The sequence below is a fragment of the Bombina bombina genome, chromosome 2, assembly GCF_027579735.1.
Source record: "Bombina bombina isolate aBomBom1 chromosome 2, aBomBom1.pri, whole genome shotgun sequence".
NCBI classification, from domain to species: domain Eukaryota; kingdom Metazoa; phylum Chordata; class Amphibia; order Anura; family Bombinatoridae; genus Bombina; species Bombina bombina.
This window is the reverse complement of record NC_069500.1, coordinates 756,937,643-756,957,028: the sequence shown is the minus strand read 5'-3', so window position 1 is coordinate 756,957,028 and position 19,386 is coordinate 756,937,643. Positions and strand designations below refer to the sequence as shown.

The window sequence follows — 19,386 nt, the reverse complement described above, 5'->3', positions numbered from 1 at the left end:
ACGAACTAATTTGCCCGTTTGCGGGCACGCAATAAATTAGTGCGCCACTTGTAATCTAGCCCTTAGTGTTTATGAAAAGGGCAGGTTTGACTTACACAGACTGAATCTCTTTCTCTCTCCTGCTAAGACCTCGAATCCGAAAAGGTTTGGACCAAGTACGCTTTACACCTATGGGAAAATGAAAAGCAAATTAGGATAGGATAGGATAAAATTAAGTATATGAAACAAACTCCAAAATGTATCCTGTTCATATAATCATGTGGTAGATCCATATACAGGGAGTGCAGAATTATTAGGCAAGTTGTATTTTTGAGGATTCATTTTATTATTGAACAACAACCATGTTTCTCAATGAACCCAAAAAACTCATTAATATCAAAGCTGAATAGTTTTGGAAGTAGTTTTTAGTTTTTTTTTAGTTATAGCTATTTTAGGGGGATATCTGTGTGTGCAGGTGACTATTACTGTGCATAATTATTAGGTAACTTAACAAAGAACAAATATATACCCATTTCAATTATTTATTTTTACCAGTGAAACCAAAATAACATCTCAACATTCACAAATATGCATTTCTGTCATTCAAAAACAAATCAGTGACCAATATAGCCACCTTTCTTTGCAAGGACACTCAAAAGCCTGCCATCCATGGATTCTATCAGTGTTTTGATCTGTTCACCATCAACATTGTGTGCAGCAGCAACCACAGCCTCCCAGACACTGTTCAGAGAGGTGTACTGTTTTCCCTCCTTGTAAATCTCACATTTGATGATGGACCACAGGTTCTCAATGGGGTTCAGATCAGGTGAACAAGGAGGCCATGTCATTAGATTTTCTTCTTTTATACCCTTTCTTGCCAGCCACGCTGTGGAGTACTTGGACACGTGTGATGGAGCATTGTCCTGCATGAAAATCATGTTTTTCTTGAAGGATGCAGACTTCTTCCTGTACCACTGCTTGAAGAAGGTGTCTTCCAGAAACTGGCAGTAGGACTGGGAGTTGAGCTTGACTCCATCCTCAACCCGAAAAGGCCCCACAAGCTCATCTTTGATGATACCAGCCCAAACCAGTACTCCACCTCCACCTTGCTGGCATCTGAGTCGGACTGGAGCTCTCTGCCCTTTACCAATCCAGCCACGGGCCCATCCATCTGGCCCATCAAGACTCACTCTCATTTCATCAGTCCATAAAACCTTAGAAAAATCAGTCGAGATATTTCTTGGCCCAGTCTTGACGTTTCAGCTTGTGTGTCTTGTTCAGTGGTGGTCGTCTTTCAGCCTTTCTTACCTTGGCCATGTCTCTGAGTATTGCACACCTTGTGCTTTTGGGCACTCCAGTGATGTTGCAGCTCTGAAATATGGCCAAACTGGTGGCAAGTGGCATCTTGGCAGCTGCACGCTTGACTTTTCTCAGTTCATGGGCAGTTATTTTGCGCCTTGGTTTTTCCACACGCTTCTTGTGACCCTGTTGACTATTTTGAATGAAACGCTTGATTGTTCGATGATCACGCTTCAGAAGCTTTGCAATTTTAAGAGTGCTGCAACCCTCTACAAGATATCTCACTATTTTTGAATTTTCTGAGCCTGTCAAGTCCTTCTTTTGACCCATTTTGCCAAAGGAAAGAAAGTTGCCTAATAATTATGCACACCTGATATAGGGTGTTGATGTCATTAGACCACACCCCTTCTCATTACAGAGATGCACATCACCTAATATGCTTAATTGGTAGTAGGCTTTCAAGCCTATACAGCTTGGAGTAAGACAACATGTATAAAGAGGATGATGTGGTCAAAATACTCATTTGCCTAATAATTCTGCACTCCCTGTAGATTTCACTGTATGACTGTATCCATAGATTGAATCAGGAGGGGGGAAAAAAACAACAAATTAGCCGACTAATCTGTATTCCACAGTTGTCAGGTGTTCCACAGAAAGACCAGTGTTATCTTGTGATCTCACCTGTCCAAGATGATGAATTGAGTTAATAACAGGAGTGTAGGTTTGTAAAGTTTAAAGCATAACCTGCATTTGATGTTATTAGTGTGGGTCAAATGACAACAAAGCAGTCTTCAAATGTGTTCACAGGAAATTCAGCGGGAAACCTTTTTTTAAATTAACATCAATGTGCCTTGCAGTCGTTATTACAGAGTTATTTCTAGTTATACCAGTAATGGACTACAGTTTCACTTTTAATATTTTTCTATTAAAGTATTATCAGATATGTATTGTGACCGGTCTGTATTCTTCAGTACCAATAACCAATAGAAAAAGAAACGGCTAGATTATGTTTTTTGTTTTGAGCTGTGAGGTGCTAACGAGCAGTTTTGTCTCACCGCTCACTTACCTACAGCGCTGGTATTACGGGTTTTTACAAACCTGGCGTTAAAAGGCAAGAAGTGAGCGTTGAGCAAAATTTTGCTCCTTACCGCACTCCAATACCAGCGCTGCTTAAGTCAGCGGTGAGCTGGTCGTACGTGCTCGTGCACGATTTCCCCATAGGAATCAACATGGAGAGCCGGCTGAGAAAAAGTCTAAGACCTGCAAAAAAGGAGCGTAAAACTCAGTAACGCAGCCCCATTGATTCCTATGGGGAAAGAAAATTTATGTCTACACCTAATACCCTAACATGAACCCCGAGTCTAAACACCCCTAATCTTAAACTTATTAAACCCTAATCTGCCGCCCCCGACACCTGCATTATATTTTTTAACCCCTAATATGCCGCTCCGGACACCGCCGCCACCTACATTAGTTATGAACCCCTAATCTGCTGCCCCCAACATCGCCGACACCTACATTATATTTATTAACCCCTAATCTGTCGCCCCCAATGTCACCGCAACCTACCTACATTTATTAACCCCTAATCTGCCGCCCCCAACGTTGCCGCAACTATACTAAATGTATTAACCCCTAAACCTAAGTCTAACCCTAACACCACCTAACTTAAATATAATTTAAATACATCTAAATAAAATTACTATAATTAACTAAATTATTCCTATTTAAAACTAAATACTTACCTATAAAATAAACCCTAAACTAGCTACAATATAACTAATAGTTACATTGTAGCTAGCTAAGGGTTTATTTTTATTTTACAGGCAAGTTTGTATTTACTTTAACAAAGTAGAATAATTATTAAATAGTTATTAACTATTTAATAACTACCTAGCTAAAATAAATACAAAAGTACCTGTAAAATAAAACCTAGCCTAAGTTACAATAACACCTAACACTACACTATAATTAAATAAATTAAATACAATTACCTAAATTTAATTAAATTAGCTAAAGTACAAAAGAAAAACCCCACTAAATTACAGAAAATAAACAAATTACAGATATTTAAACTAATTACACCTAATCCAATAGCCCTATCAAAATAAAAAAAAAAAACCTAGCCTAAACTAAATTACAAATAGCCCTTAAAAGGGCCTTTTGCTGGGCATTGCCCCAAAGTAATCAGCTCTTACCTGTAAAAAAAATATAAACAACCCCCCAACAGTAAAACCCACCACCCACACAACCAACCCCCCAAATAAAATACTATCTAAAAAAAACTAAGCTCCCCATTGCCCTGAAACCCCTAATCTAAAAAATAAAACCCACCCAATACACCCTTAAAAAAAACCAACACTAACTCCCTGAAGATCGACTTACAGTTCTGAAGACCCGACATCAATCCTCAAGGAAGCGGCAGAAGTCTTCATCCAACCGGGCTGAAGTCCTCAACGAAGCCAGGAGAAGTCTTCATCCAAGCCGGGCAAAGTGGTCCTCCAGACGGGCAGAAGTCTTCATCCAGACGGCATCTTACATCTTCATCCATCCGATGCGGAGCGGCTCCATCTTCAAGACATTTAAGGCGTGGAGCATCCTCTTCAAACGACGGCTTCTTACTGAATGACGGTTCCTTTAAGTGACGTCATCCAAGATGGCATCCCTTAGATTCCGATTGGCTGATAGAATTCAAGGTAGAAAAAATCCTATTGGCTGATGCAATCAGCCAATAGGATTGAGCTTGCATTCTATTGGCTGATTGGAACAGCCAATAGAATGCGAGCTCAATCCTATTGGCTGATTGCATCAGCCAATTGGATTTTTTCTACCTTGATTCCGATTGGCTGATAGAATTTTATCAGCCAATCGGAATTTAAGGGACGCCATCTTGGATGACGTCACTCAAAGGAACCGTCATTCAGTAAGAAGCCGTCGTTTGAAGAGGATGCTCCGCGCCGTATGTCTTCAAGATGGAGCCGCTCCGCGTCGGATGGATGAAGACTTCTGTCCGTCTGGAGGACCACTTCGCCCGGCTTGGATGAAGACTTCTCCCGGCTTCGTTGAGGACTTCGGCCCGGTTGGATGAAGACTTCTGCCGCTTCCTTGAGGATGGATGTCGGGTCTTCAGAACTGTAAGTCGATCTTCAGGGGGTTAGTGTTAGGTTTTTTTTTAAGGGTGTATTGGGTGGGTTTTATTTTTTAGATTATGGTTTGGGCCGCAAAAGAGCTAACTGCCCTTTTAAGGGCAATGCCCATATAAATGCCCTTTTCAGGGCAATGAGGAGCTTAGGTTTTTTTAGATAGTATTTTATTTGGGGGGTTGGTTGTGTGAGTGGTGGGTTTTACTGTTGGGGGGTTGTTTGTATTTTTTTTTTACAGGAAAAAGAGCTGATTTCTTTGGGACAATGCCCCACAAAAGGCCCTTTTAAGTGCTATTGGTAGTTTAGTTTAGGCTAGGTTTTTTTTTATTTTGGGGGGGCTTTTTTAATTTTGATAGGGCTATTAGAGTAGGTGTAGTTTAAATATCTGTAATTTATTCTTTTCTGTACTTTAGCGTTTGTTTTTTTGTACTTTAGCTAATTTAATTTAGGTAATTGTATTTGATTTAGTCAATTGATTTAATTATAGTGTAGTGTTAGGTGTTATTGTAACTTAGGTTAGGTTTTATTTTACAGGTACTTTTGTATTTATTTTAGCTAGGTAGTTATTAAATAGTTAATAACTATTTAGTAACTATTCTACCTAGTTAAAATAAATACAAACTTGCCTGTAAAATAAAAATAAACCCTAAGATAGCTACAATGTAATTATTAGTTATATTGTAGCTAGCTTAGGGTTTATTTTATAGGTAAGTATTTAGTTTTAAATATGAATGATTTAGTTAATTATAGTAATTTTTATTTAGATGTATTTAAATTATATTTAAGTTAGGGGCTGTTAGGGTTAGACTTAGGTTTAGGGTTAATAAATTTAATATAGTGGAAGCGACGTTGGGGCGGCAGATTAGGGGTTAATAAATGTAGGTAGCTGGCGGCGATGTTAGGGACGGCAGATTAGGGGTTAATAATTTTTAACTAATGTTTGCGAGGTGGGAGTGCGGCGGTTTAGGGGTTAATATGTTTATTATAGTTGTGGCGATGTCCGGCGCAGCAGATTAGGGGTTAAAAAATGTATTAGTGTTTGCGATGCGGGAGGGCCTCGGTTTAGGGGTTAATAGGTAGTTTATGGGTGTTAGTGTTCTTTTTAGCACTTTAGTTAAGAGTTTTATGTTCCGGCGTTGTACCATTAAACTCTTAACTACTGACTTTTAAATGCGTTAGGACTCTTGACGGGGATATGAGCATAAGACAAAATATATGCTTATTTGATAAATTCATTTATTTTGTGGTGGTGAGAATCCATAAACCACTATGTGCGATTCAACTACAGTCCATTAGGAGGAGGTAAAAAATATCCAACATACCAAAAGCTTTTAATCCGTCCCACTTTCCTGCACACCTCAGTCAAACATATGGCCAAGAAAGAAAAAAAAAAAAAAAAAAAACATAAATGGGGGGGGGGAGAGATCAAAAAGTAGGGTAAACAAAATGCAAAGTAAAACTTCCGTCAAATAAAAAAACGGCATGTCTAGTGGATTCTCACCACAATGAAAGAAATTAATTTATTAGGTAAGCATAAATTTAGTTTTTTTCATAAGATGGTGAGAGTCCATGAGCCATCACATGGGAATCTAATACTTAATAGACTCTAATGGAGTCCATGAGATCACCATGAAAGGGTATCACATGAAGTTAAGGCAGGAATGCCAATGGAGAACTTTTCTGCAAAATATAGCCTCAGAAGAAACAAATACATTAAAGTGATACAACTTTGTAAATGTGTGTAAAGTAGACCACATAGTTGCCACTTCCACTGTGTCCACTTCATTTTTAAAAACTGTACAAAGAAAGAAGAAAACTGTCTAAATTAAATTTTAGAGCCTGCACCACATCAAGATTAAGATGCTAATTTGAATTTTTAGGAGTTGGACACAAAGGAGGAACAACTATCTCCTGATTTATGTTGTCTGACGAAACTACTTTAGGCAAGAAGCTGTAATGCATTCTAAGAAATGTCTTATCCTGATTAAAGGTAAGATAAGGAGACACACAAAAGAACAGAGTTCTCATACTCTCCTAGATGAAAAAATAGTTAAGAAATAAAATCTTTCAAGACAGAAGCTGAATATCCAGACCATGAATAGGTTTTAAACTATATATTGCAGCAGCTGAAAATTGCATTGCAAATTAGCTGCAGATAAAAAAAAAAGTTAAGTTTTTAATGTCTCTGAATAACAATATTTATGCTTACCTGATAAATTTCTTTCTGGATATGGTGAGTCCACGACGTCATCAATTACTAGTGGGAATATCTCTCCTGGCCAGCAGGATGCGACAAAGAGCACCACAACAAAGCTGTTAAGTATCACTCCCCTACCCATAATCCCCAGTCATTCGACCGAAGGGAAATGGAAAAAGGAATAACACAAAGGTGTAGAGGTGCCTGAGGTTTAGTAAAAAAAACATAATTTATACTTACCTGATAAATTTATTTATTTCCGGATATGGTGAGTCCACGGAATCATCAATTACTAGTGGGAATATCACTCCTGGCCAGCAGGAGGCGGCAAAGAACACCACAGCAAAGCTGCTATATATGTCACTTCCCTTACCCATAACCTCCAGTCATTTAGCCAAAGGGAAAATGGAAAAAGAACACAAAGGTGAAGAGGTGCCTGAGGTTGTAGTTAAATATAACTGTCTTAAAATAAAGGGTGGGCCGTGGACTCACCATATCCAGAAAGAAAGAAATTTATCAGGTAAGCATAAATTATGTTTTCTTTCCTAAGAAATAGTGAGTCCACGAAATCATCAATTGCTAGTGGGAACGAATACTCAAGCTAGAGGACACAGATGATTAGGGAGGGACAAGACAGGTAACCTAAACAGAAGCACCACTGCATGAAGAACCTTTCTCCCAAAAGAAGCCCCAACCAAGACAAAAATATTAACTTTGGAAAAAGTATGCAGAGAGGACCAAGTTGCAGCCTTGCAAATCTGTTCTTCAGAAACTTTCTTTTTGAAAGCCCAAGAAGGGACAGCCCTAGTGAAATGAGCTGAAATTCTCTCAGGAGGCTGCTGTCCAGCAGTCTCATAAACCAAATGCATTATACTACACAACCAAAGAGAAAGAAGTAGCTGAAGCTCTCTGACCTTTATGTTTCCCAGAGAAACAAACAGCAAACTGGCGACAATCCCTAGTCGCCTGTAGATAGAAAATAAAAGCATGCAAAACATCAAAGTTGTGCAACAAATGTTCCTTATGAGAAGATAGATAAGAATACAGAGAAGGAACAACAATTTTCTTATTAATATATCAATCTGAAACCACTTAGGAAGAAAACCTAACTAGTACGAATAACCGCCTTAACTGCATGAAAGATAAGATAAGGCGAATCACACTGAAAAGCTCCAAGACTCTCCAAGCAGAAAAGATAGCAATGAGAAACAAAACCTTCCAAAATAACAACTTAATATCTATGGAAAGTAAAGGCTCAAACAAAGCCTACTGCAAAACTTTAAGAACAAGGGCAAAACCCTAAGGGGGAGCAACTTACTTAAACACAGGCCTGATGTAGACCAGTGCCTGACAAAAAGATTGCACGTCTGGCACGTCCACCAGATGCTTCTGGAGCAAAAAACACAATGCAGAAAAATGACCCTTCAGGGTACTGACTGACAAACCCTTCTCCAGACCACCCTGGAGAAAGGATAAAAATTCAGAAAACCCCCCGCTTAGACAAAACTAAGCGTCCAATCTTCAAGCAGTCAGCTTCAGAGATTTAGATGAAGGAAAAGACCAAGATTTAGAAGTTCTTCCTCAGAGGTAGTCTCCAAGGTGGAGAGATGATATTTCCACTAGGTCGGCATACCAGATCCTGCAAGGCCACACAGGGGTTAATAAAATCTCTGCCACTCTCAACTGAAAATATGAGTAATGACTCGTGGAAAAAGAACAAACAGAGGAAAAAAAAGGTATGCAAGACTGAAATCTAAGAAAAACATCAGGACATCTATCAGGGCGGTCTGCGGATCACATGACCATAAACTGTACCTTCGAAACTTGGCGTTCTGTCGAAATGCCCACAGAAGCCAACTCCTGAAACCCCCCATGTGAGGGTCTACCTAGAGAACACTTCCGGATGGAAATCCTCACTCCCTGGGATGAATTATCAGTCTGTTTAGAAGTCTGACTCCCAATTGTCCACCCCTGGAAAGTGGATGACCGACAGCAAATGTGAGCTTCCTCCCACTGAACAATCCAAGTCACCCTCTTATATGGCTAAGGAACCCCTAGTTCCTCCCTAATGGTTGATATAAACCCTAGACGTCATATTGTTTGACTGGAACCAAGATAGGGATGACTGAGGTCAAGTCATCAGAGCATTGTGAATTGATCTCAACTACAAGATGTTTAAAGAGGAGAGCAGACACTTCCGAGTCCAAAATCCTTAAAGACCCAGACAGCTTACCAGCCCAGCAGGTTGGCATCCGTGTTCACATCACCCAGGAATATCTCAAGAAACAGGCGTCCGGAGGTAGATACTCCTGAAGAAAAAAAATGGAAGAAAGTCTCTTGTCATCTGATCTAAATCTATCCTTTAAGACAGATCCGAAAGTTCTCCATGTCATGGAAAATAGCAAAAGGAATGATGTCCATGGAATACCATCAGACCAATTCCCTCCATACACAGGGTCACAGAAAAGTGAAGAAAAAACAGAATTTATGCTTACCTGATAAATTACTTTCTCCAATGGTGTGTCCGGTCCACGGCGTCATCCATTACTTGTGGGAATATTCTCTTCCCCAACAGGAAATGGCAAAGAGCACAGCAAAAGCTGTCCATATAGCCCCTCCTCAGGCTCCGCCCCCCAGTCATTCGACCGACAGTTAGGAGAAAAAAAGGAGAAACTATAGGGTGCCGTGGTGACTGTAGTGTATAGAGAAAAAAAATTGTTCAAACCTGATTAAAAAACCAGGGCGGGCCGTGGACCGGACACACCGTTGGAGAAAGTAATTTATCAGGTAAGCATAAATTCTGTTTTCTCCAACATTGGTGTGTCCGGTCCACAGCGTCATCCATTACTTGTGGGAACCAATACCAAAGCTTCAGGACACGGATGAAGGGAGGGCGCAAATCAGGTTACCTAAACGGAAGGCACCACGGCTTGCAAAACCTCTCTCCCAAAAATAGCCTCCGAAGAAGCATAAGTATCAAATTTGTAGAATTTGGCAAAAGTGTGCAGAGAAGACCAAGTCGCTGCCTTACATATCTGATCAACAGAAGCCTCGTTCTTGAAGGCCCATGTGGAAGCCACAGCCCTAGTAGAGTGAGCTGTGATTCGTTCAGGAGGCTGCCGTCCGGCAGTCTCATAAGCCAATCGGATGATGCTTTTCAGCCAGAAAGAGAGGTAGCAGTAGCTTTTTGTCCTCTCCTCTTACCAGAGTAAACGACAAACAAAGATGAGGTTTGTCTAAAATCCTTTGTTGCTTCTAAATAGAACTTTAAAGCACGGACTACATCTAAATTGTGTAACAAACGTTCCTTCTTTGAAACTGGTTTTGGACACAGAGAAGGAACAACTATTTCCTGGTTAATATTCTTGTTGGAAACAACCTTATCTGAATGGAACACCAGATAGGGTGGATCACACTGCAAAGCAGATAATTCGGAAACTCTTCTAGCAGAAGAAATAGCAACCAAAAACAGAACTTTCCAAGATAGTAACTTGATATCTACGGAATGTAAAGGTTCAAACGGAACCCCTTGAAGAACTGAAAGAACTAAATTTAGACTCCAAGGAGGAGTCATGGGTCTGTAGACAGGCTTGATTCTGACCAAAGCCTGTACAAAAGCTTGTACATCTGGCACTGCTGCCAGTCGTTTGTGTAACAAGACAGATAAAGCAGAAATCTGTCCCTTTAGAGAACTCGCTGACCACCCTTTATCCAAACCCTCTTGGAGAAAGGAAAGAATCTTAGGAATTTAAATTTTACTCCAGGAGAATCCCTTGGATTCACACCAACAGATATATTTTTTCCATATTTTATGGTAAATCTTTCTAGTCACAGGTTTTCTGGCTTGGACCAGAGTATCAATCACTGAATTTGAAAATCCACGCTTGGATAAAATCAAGCGTTCAATTTCCAAGCAGTCAGCTGCAGAGAAACTAGATTTGGATGTTCGAATGGACCTTGTACTAGAAGATCCTGTCTCAAAGGTAGCTTCCATGGTGGAGCCGATGACATATTCACCAGGTCTGCATACCAAGTCCTGCGTGGCCACGCAGGAGCTAGAATCACCGAGGCCTTCTCCTGTTTGATCCTGGCTACGAGCCTGGGAAGGAGAGGAAACGGTGGAAACACATAAGCTAGGTTGAACGACCAAGGCGCCACTAATGCATCCACTAGAGTCGCCTTGGGATCCCTGGATCTGGACCCGTAGCAAGGAACCTTGAAGTTCTGAAGGGACGCCATCAGATCCATGTCTGGAATGCCCCATAATTGGGTTAACTGGGCAAAGACCTCCCCGGATGGAAAGTCTGATGACTCAAATAATCCGCCTCCCAGTTGTCTACTCCTGGGATGTGAATTGCAGATAGGTGGCAGGAGTGATCCTCCGCCCATTTGATGATCTTGGATACCTCTCTTATCGCCAAGGAACTCTTTGTTCCTCCTTGATGGTTGATGTAAGCTACAGTCGTCATGTTGTCCGACTGGAATCTTATGAATCCGGCCTTCGCTAGTTGAGGCCAAGCCCGGAGCGCATTGAATATCGCTCTCAGTTCCAGGATGTTTATCGGGAGAAGAGACTCTTCCCGAGACCATAGACCCTGAGCTTTCAGGGAGTCCCAGACCGCGCCCCAGCCTAATAGACTGGCGTCGGTCGTGACAATGACCCACTCTGGTCTGCGGAAACTCATTCCCTGAGACAGGTGATCCTGAGTCAACCACCAACGGAGTGAGTCTCTGGTTACCTGGTCTACTTGAATCTGGGGAGACAAGTCTGCATAGTCCCCATTCCACTGATTGAGCATGCACAGTTGTAATGGTCTTAGATGAATTCGAGCAAAAGGAACTATGTCCATTGCTGCAACCATCAATCCTGCTACTTCCATGCACTGAGCTATGGAAGGCTGCAGAATAGAGTGAAGAACTTGACAAGCGTTTAGAAGCTTTGACTTTCTGACCTCTGTCAGGAAGATCTTCATTTCTAAAGAATCTATTATTGTTCCCAAAAAGGGAACTCTTGTTGACGGAGACAGGGAACTCTTTTCTACGTTCACCTTCCACCCGTGAGATCTGAGAAAGGCTAGAACAATGTCTGTATGAGCCTTTGCCTTGGAAAGAGACGACGCTTGAATTAGAATGTCGTCTAGATAAGGTGCCACTGCAATGCCCCTTGGTCTTAGAACCGCTAGAAGGGACCCTAGCACCTTTGTGAAAATTCTGGGAGCAGTGGCTAAACCGAATGGAAGAGCCACGAACTGGTAATGTTTGTCCAGAAAGGCGAAACTTAGGAACTGATGATGATCTTTGTGGATAGGAATATGTAGGTACGCATCCTTTAAATCCACGGTAGTCATATATTGACCCTCCTGGATTGTAGGTAAAATTGTTCGAATGGTTTCCATTTTGAACGATGGAACTCTGAGAAATTTGTTTAGAATTTTTAAATCCAGAATTGGTCTGAAAGTTCCCTCTTTTTTGGGAACTACAAACAGGTTTGAGTAAAACCCCTGACCTTGTTCCACAGTTGGAACTAAGTGTATCACTCCCATCTTTAACAGGTCTTCTACACAATGTAAGAATGCCTGTCTCTTTATTTGTTCTGAAGACAAGCAAGACATGTGGAACCTTCCCCTTGGGGGCAGTTCCTTGAATTCTAGAAGATAACCCTGAGAGACTATTTCTAGTGCCCAGGGATCCGGAACATCTCTTGCCCAAGCCTGAGCAAAGAGAGAGAGTCTGCCCCCTACTAGATCCGGTCCCGGATCGGGGGCTACCCCTTCATGCTGTCTTGGTAGCAGCAGCAGGCTTCTTGGCCTGTTTACCCTTGTTCCAGCCTTGCATTGGTTTCTAAGCTGGTTTAGTCTGGGAAGCATTACCCTCTTGTCTAGAGGCTGCAGAGTTGGAAGCCGGTCCGTTCCTGAAATTGCGAAAGGAACGAAAATTGGACTTATTCTTAGCCTTGAAAGGCCTATCTTGTGGGAGGGCATGGCCCTTTCCCCCAGTGATGTCTGAAATAATTTCTTTCAATTCTGGCCCAAAAAGGGTCTTACCTTTGAAAGGGATATTAAGCAATTTTGTCTTGGAAGATACATCCGCCGACCAAGACTTTAGCCAGAGCGCTCTGCGCGCCACAATTGCAAACCCTGAATTTTTCGCCGCTAATCTTGCTAACTGCAAAGCGGCATCTAAAATAAAGGAATTAGCTAACTTAAGTGCGTGAATTCTGTCCATGACCTCCTCATATGGAGTCTCCTTACTGAGCAACTTTTCCAGTTCTTCGAACCAGAAACACGCTGCTGTAGTGACAGGAATAATGCACGAAATTGGTTGAAGGAGGTAACCTTGCTGTACAAAAATCTTTTTAAGCAAACCCTCCAATTTTTTATCCATAGGATCTTTGAAAGCACAATTGTCCTCAATGGGAATAGTCGTGCGTTTGGCTAGTGTAGAAACCGCCCCCTCGACCTTAGGGACTGTTTGCCATGTGTCCTTTCTGGGGTCGACCATGGGGAACAATTTCTTAAATATAGGAGGAGGGACAAAAGGTATGCCTGGCTTCTCCCACTCCTTATTCACTATGTCCGCCACCCTCTTAGGTATCGGAAAGGCATCAGGGTGCACCGGGACCTCTAGGAATCTGTCCATCTTGCACAATTTTTCTGGGATGACCAAATTGTCACAATCATCCAGAGTAGATAGCACCTCCTTAAGTAATGCGCGGAGATGCTCTAATTTAAATTTAAATGTCACAACATCAGGTTCTGCCTGCTGAGAAATTCTTCCTGTATCAGAAATGTCTCCATCTGACAAACCCTCCCTCACTGCCACTTCAGACTGGTGTGAGGGTATGACAGATAAATTATCATCAGCGCCCCCCTGCTCTACAGTGTTTAAAACTGAGCAATCACGCTTTCTCTGAAATGCTGGCATTTTGGATAAAATATTAGCTATGGAGTTATCCATTACTGCCGTCAATTGTTGCATAGTAACAAGCATTGGCGCGCTAGAAGTACTAGGGGTCGCCTGCGCGGGCATAACTGGTATAGACACAGAAGGAGAGGATGCAGAACTATCCCTACTTCCTTCATTTGAGGAATCATCCTGGGCAACCTTACTAAATGTGACAGTACTGTCCTTACTTTGTTTGGACGCCATGGCACAATTATCACATACATTTGAAGGGGGAACCACCTTGGCCTCCATACATACAGAACATGATCTATCTGAAGGTACAGACATGTTAGACAGGCTTAAATTGGTTAATAAAGCACAAAAAACGTTTTTAAACAAAACCGTTACTGTCTCTTTAAATGTTAAACAGAGCACACTTTATTACTGAATATGTGAAAAACTATGAAGGAATTATCCAATCTTTACCAAATTTTCACCACAGTGTCTTAATGCATTCAAAGTATTGCACCCCAATTTTCAAGCTTTTAACCCTTAAAATGCGGAAACCGGAGCCGTTTGCAATTTTAACCCCACTACAGTCCCAGCCACAGCGTTTGTTGCGACTTCACCTATCCCAGGGGGTATACGATACCAATTCAAGCCTTCCAGGAACGTTTTCAGTGGATACCAGACCCTCTCACATGCAGCTGTATGCACTGCACTCAAAAGAAACTGCGCAATAATGGTGCGAAAATGAGGCTCTGCCTACTACAGTGAAAGGCCCTTCCTGACTGGGAAGGTGTCTTAACTAGTGCCTGGCGTTAAAAAACGTTCCCCAAATAATAAAAAGTGTGAAATCCACTTCAAACTGTAAATAATACTTAAATAAGCAATCAATTTAGCCCTTAAGAGTGTCCACCAGTTAATAGCCCATAATAAGCCCTTTATTCTGTTTGAGTCTAAGAAAATGGCTTACCGATCCCCATGAGGGAAAATGACAGCCTTCCAGCATTACACAGTCTTGTTAGAAAAATGGCTAGTCATACCTTGAGCAGAAAAGTCTGCAAACTGTTCCCCCCAACTGAAGTTCTCTGGGCTCAAGAGTCCTGCGTGGGAACAGCAATTGATTTTAGTTACTGCTGCTAAAATCATACTCCTCTTTTAAACAGAACTCTTCATCTCTTTCTGTTTCAGAGTAAATAGCACAACCAGTACTATTTCAAAATAACAAACTTTTGATAGAAGAATAAAAAACTACAACTAAACACCACATACTCTTCACCATCTCCTACTTGTTCAGAGCGGCAAAGAGAATGACTAGGGGGCGGAGCCTGAGGAGGGGCTATATGGACAGCTTTTGCTGTGCTCTTTGCCATTTCCTGTTGGGGAAGAGAATATTCCCACAAGTAATGGATGACGCCGTGGACCGGACACACCAATGTTGGAGAAATCAACTGCAGCTAAATCCAAACTCCCAACCTCCTGGTTGCAAGATGGCTAAGCTATCCACCGGCCACTAAAACTTACTGTTGGCAAGACAGAAGACTGCAGAGTGGGGAAAATGAATAAATCCTTTATTTTCTGACCTCTGAAAGACATCTCCTAGATAAAGAATCAAATAAAGATCCAAGCATACCGCACCTGGTGTTCAAAGGCGGTCTCCCATCCAGGAACTGACCAGACCTGGCCCTGCATAACTTCCGCGATCAAATGAAAATCGGGTGCATTCAGGGTATTGTGGCGGTAGTCCCAAATAAATTACCCTTGTGGATAGAATAAGGGAACTCTTCTCCAGATTCATTTCCCATTCCCAGAAAAGATGATTGGACAAGATCTCTTAAAAAGAGAGTTAGCTCGAAGTCAGGATAATACCTGAACTATAAATTGTCCAGAAAAACACACTTGCATTATCCCAAGACCTAAGGGTCTGACTGGGATGGCACAAACTAAGAAAACTAGAGAAGATTCCGATTAAGGAAACACTAAATCTCTCAGGTCCTAGTTCTTTATGAAAAGGTCCACTAGAACCAAAAGGAGAAAGGAAACTACTTTGAAGGACAGAATCTGAAATATGAGGTAAATACCTATATCCTGTTCCCAAACTGGGACTGGAACTGTCACTCCCAGAGATGAAGACCCTGAATCCAGTTCAAGGAATGCCTCTCATCCTACTTGGATTGCAGATACTCTAGAAAGAGAAATATGCCCCTGGGAGGAAGACTTTGTTTGGGTCATGTCTTTTCAAGTCCAATCTAAGTCTCATCCTTAAAAGGAGACCCTAGAAGCGTGTATTTGGAGGAAACAGAAATAATTGAATCTGCAACTGCAGAACTATAAAGCCTAGGCTGTACCACTAAACCACAGGTAGGCTTCTCAGCTGACCATACATTTCAGCGACAATGCCTGGCGGTTAGTACAGCAAGTCTAATAAGACAAGACATTGCTCTAAATGAACAATTAAACCTCCAGCTTCTTACCTATGTCAGAAAGAAAACTAGATTATCTCCGCAGAGATCTAAGTTCTCTGATTAAAAGTAGAAAGTTCCCTTCTACTAAAGACACTGTGCATTTCAAGAGAGATAGCGACAGAAAATCCTAAAAAGGACGTGAGACAGGGAGAAATATCCCCAGATTCTCTATAACAATCTTGTGAACATCTCACAGCACGTCTAGACCCCCTTCCAGAGAAGAAAGAAAAATATAGAACTGATAAAGTTCACAAAACTCCAAAGGAAAGACAACAATAGGGATCGGTGTCATCCAGTCAGCCAAGACCTCCTATAAAATATAAGAGGCTTTAAAGTAAACTGAAGGATACCACTTCAGTAACAGATGAAGGAATTATACAGTCCAGATCAGAGATTTCAGCCTCAGAAACTACCGGCGAATCCTCCTCACTAACTTGGAAGAAGACAAACCACGTAGCAGCATGTGGAGCACAAACCCTCTTATCTGAGACTTAAAATGTCCTCTTGCCTTTTCCCTGAAGTAAAGGAAAACAGACCAAGCCACAGATACCGCAGAAGATACCTGAGCTTGCAACTTCTATAAGCAAAGCAAATACACTCCTCCAGGAGATTGAGAGGAACACAGGGCACTGCATGTGACGCCATATAGGCTTGGGACATAAAAGGAGAAAGCTGTGGCAGTGCCTTAACAGCAACATCCTTAGAGACATGAAGTTTAAACCAATCTGTACATTTAATACCATTTGCAAAATCAGAGGTACAGAAAAAACAAAATTTATGCTTACCTGATAAATTTTTCTTTTGCGATGTACCGAGTCCACGGTTTCATCCTTACTTGTGGGATATTATCCTTCCTAACAGGAAGTGGCAAAGAGAGCACCCACAGCAGAGCTGTCTATATAGCTCCCCCCTTAACTCCACCCCCCCAGTCATTCGACTGAAGGCCAAGGAAGAAAAAGGAGAAACTATAAGGTGCAGAGGTGACTGAAGTTTTCAATAAAAAATACTATCTGTCTTGAATAGACATGGCGGGCAGTGGACTCGGTACATTGCAAAAGAAAGAAATTTATCAGGTAAGCATAAATTTTGTTTTCTTTTGCAAGATGTACAGAGTCCACGGTTTCATCCTTACTTGTGGGATACCAATACCAAAGCTTTAGGACACGGATGAAGGGAGGGACAAGACAGGAACCTAAATGGAAGGCACCACTGCTTGCAAAACCTTTCTCCCAAAAATAGCCTCCGAAGAAGCAAAAGTATCAAATTTGGAAAATTTGGAAAAGGTATGAAGCGAAGACCAAGTCGCAGCCTTACAAATCTGTTCAACAGAAGCATCATTTTTAAAAGCCCATGTGGAAGCTACCGCTCTAGTAGAGTGAGCTGTAATCCTTTCAGGAGGCTGCTGTCCAGCAGTCTTATAAGCCAAATGGATGATGCTTTTCAGCCAAAAGGAAAGAGAGGTAGCCGTAGCCTTTTGACCCCTACGCTTTCCAGAATAGACAACAAAGAAGACGTTTGACGAAAATCTTTGGTTGCCTGCAAATAAAACTTCAAAGCACAAACTACGTCCAAGTTGTGCAACAGACGTTCCTTCTTAGAAGGAGGATTAGGACACAGAAAAGGAACAACAATTTCCTGATTGATATTCCTGTTAGTAACAACCTTAGGGAGGAATCCAGGTTTGGTACGCAAAACCACCTTATCAGCATAAAAAACAAGATAAGGCGAGTCACATTGTAATGCAGATAATTCAGAAACTCTTCGAGCTGAAGAGATAGCAACTAGGAACAGAACTTTCCAAGATAGAAGCTTAATATCTATGGAATGCATGGGTTCAAACGGAACCCCCTGAAGAACTTTAAGAACTAAATTTAGACTCAATGGCAGAGCAACAGGTTTAAACGCAGGCTTAATTCTAGCTAAAGCCTGACAAAAAGCCTGAACGTCTGGGACATCTGCCAGACGCTTGTGCAACAGAATAGACAGAGCAGATATCTGTCCTTTTAGGGAACTAGCTGACAATCCTTTCTCCAATCCCTCTTGGACAAAAGACAAAATACTAGGAATCCTGATTTTACTCCATGAGTAGCCTTTGGATTCGCACCAAAAAAGATATTTACGCCATATCTTATGATAGATTTTCCTGGTGACAGGCTTTCGAGCCTGAATCAAGGTATCTATGACCGACTCAGAGAAACCCCGCTTTGATAGAATCAAGCGTTCAATCTCCAAGCAGTCAGTTGCAGAGAAATTAGATTTGGATGCTTGAATGGACCTTGAATCAAAAGGTCCTGTCTCAGTGGCAGAGATGACATGTCCACCAGGTCTGCATACCAAGTCCTGCGTGGCCACGCAGGCGCTATCAAAATCCCCGAAGCTCTCTCCTCTTTGATTCTGTCAATCAGACGCGGAAGGAGAGGGAAAGGTGGAAACACATAAGCCAGGTTGAACGACCAGGGTACTGCTAGAGCATCTATCAGTACTGCCTGAGGATCCCTTGACCTGGATCCGTAACAAGGAAGTTTGCCGTTCTGACGAGACGCCATCAGATCCAATTCTGGTGTGCCCCATAGCTGAATCAGTTGAGCAAACACCTCCGGATGGAGTTCCCACTCCCCCGGATGAAAAGTCTGACGACTTAGAAAATCTGCCTCCCAGTTCTCTACCCCTGGGATATAGAACGCTGACAGATGGCAAGAGTGAGCTTCTGCCCATCGGATTATTCTTGAAACTTCTATCATCGCTTAGGAAATCTTTTGTTACGGTACCAACAGGATACCAAGGGTTAATACCAGGGAACAATGTCCTGCATACAGAATCAGCACTTCACAACCTCGATCAGTTTCCCTGCAAACATGAGACCAAGCTCCACATTTCAGGTTTAAAAAAGAATATATTTATTAAAGGCTGAATGCCTAGTATTTATACAGGTTTTGACCCCAGATGGGGGGGTTGAATATAACCCTGGCTTCAGGTTACAGAGGGCATTGGTTAAACAGTAAAGCAAACATATGAACAATGCATCAAACCTCTAAGAATTGTCTATTCACAGGTAAAACAGATTAACATATTAAGTACTCAGACAATCTGATGTTGGGCAGTCTAGTTAACATAATCACACAAAACCCAATCAGTTTACCTAGACAGACTCCTGAGACACAATCAGATCTTAAACATACATAGAATACATCTTATTACAGAATATAGGAACAGTTCTTATTAGCTATAAAGTCTTTTATGCCCACTTGGCTTATAGAGTCACAATTGCTCCCACAAGGGGCACTCACACCCTGTACCCATCCTGTATTTATGGATACAGGGTGACATAGACATAAGACAGAGTTATGAAAGTACATGGGGTGTCCAGCATATAAAATTCCATATTTCCATGCAGTCTCTGGGTATCCTTAAGCCC

General features: G+C 41.6%; 1 protein-coding gene across 1 annotated transcript in view; it reads right to left on the bottom strand.

Annotated features, from left to right (window-relative positions):
• Positions 1-19,386, bottom strand: part of FCHO1 (FCH and mu domain containing endocytic adaptor 1) — an 802,768-nt gene that overhangs the window by 424,438 nt on the left and 358,944 nt on the right. Inside the window, exon 14 of the mRNA XM_053702869.1 lies at positions 8,633-8,650. Coding sequence (XP_053558844.1) covers positions 8,633-8,650 — 18 coding nt within the window. The remainder of the gene's footprint in view (positions 1-8,632; positions 8,651-19,386) is intronic.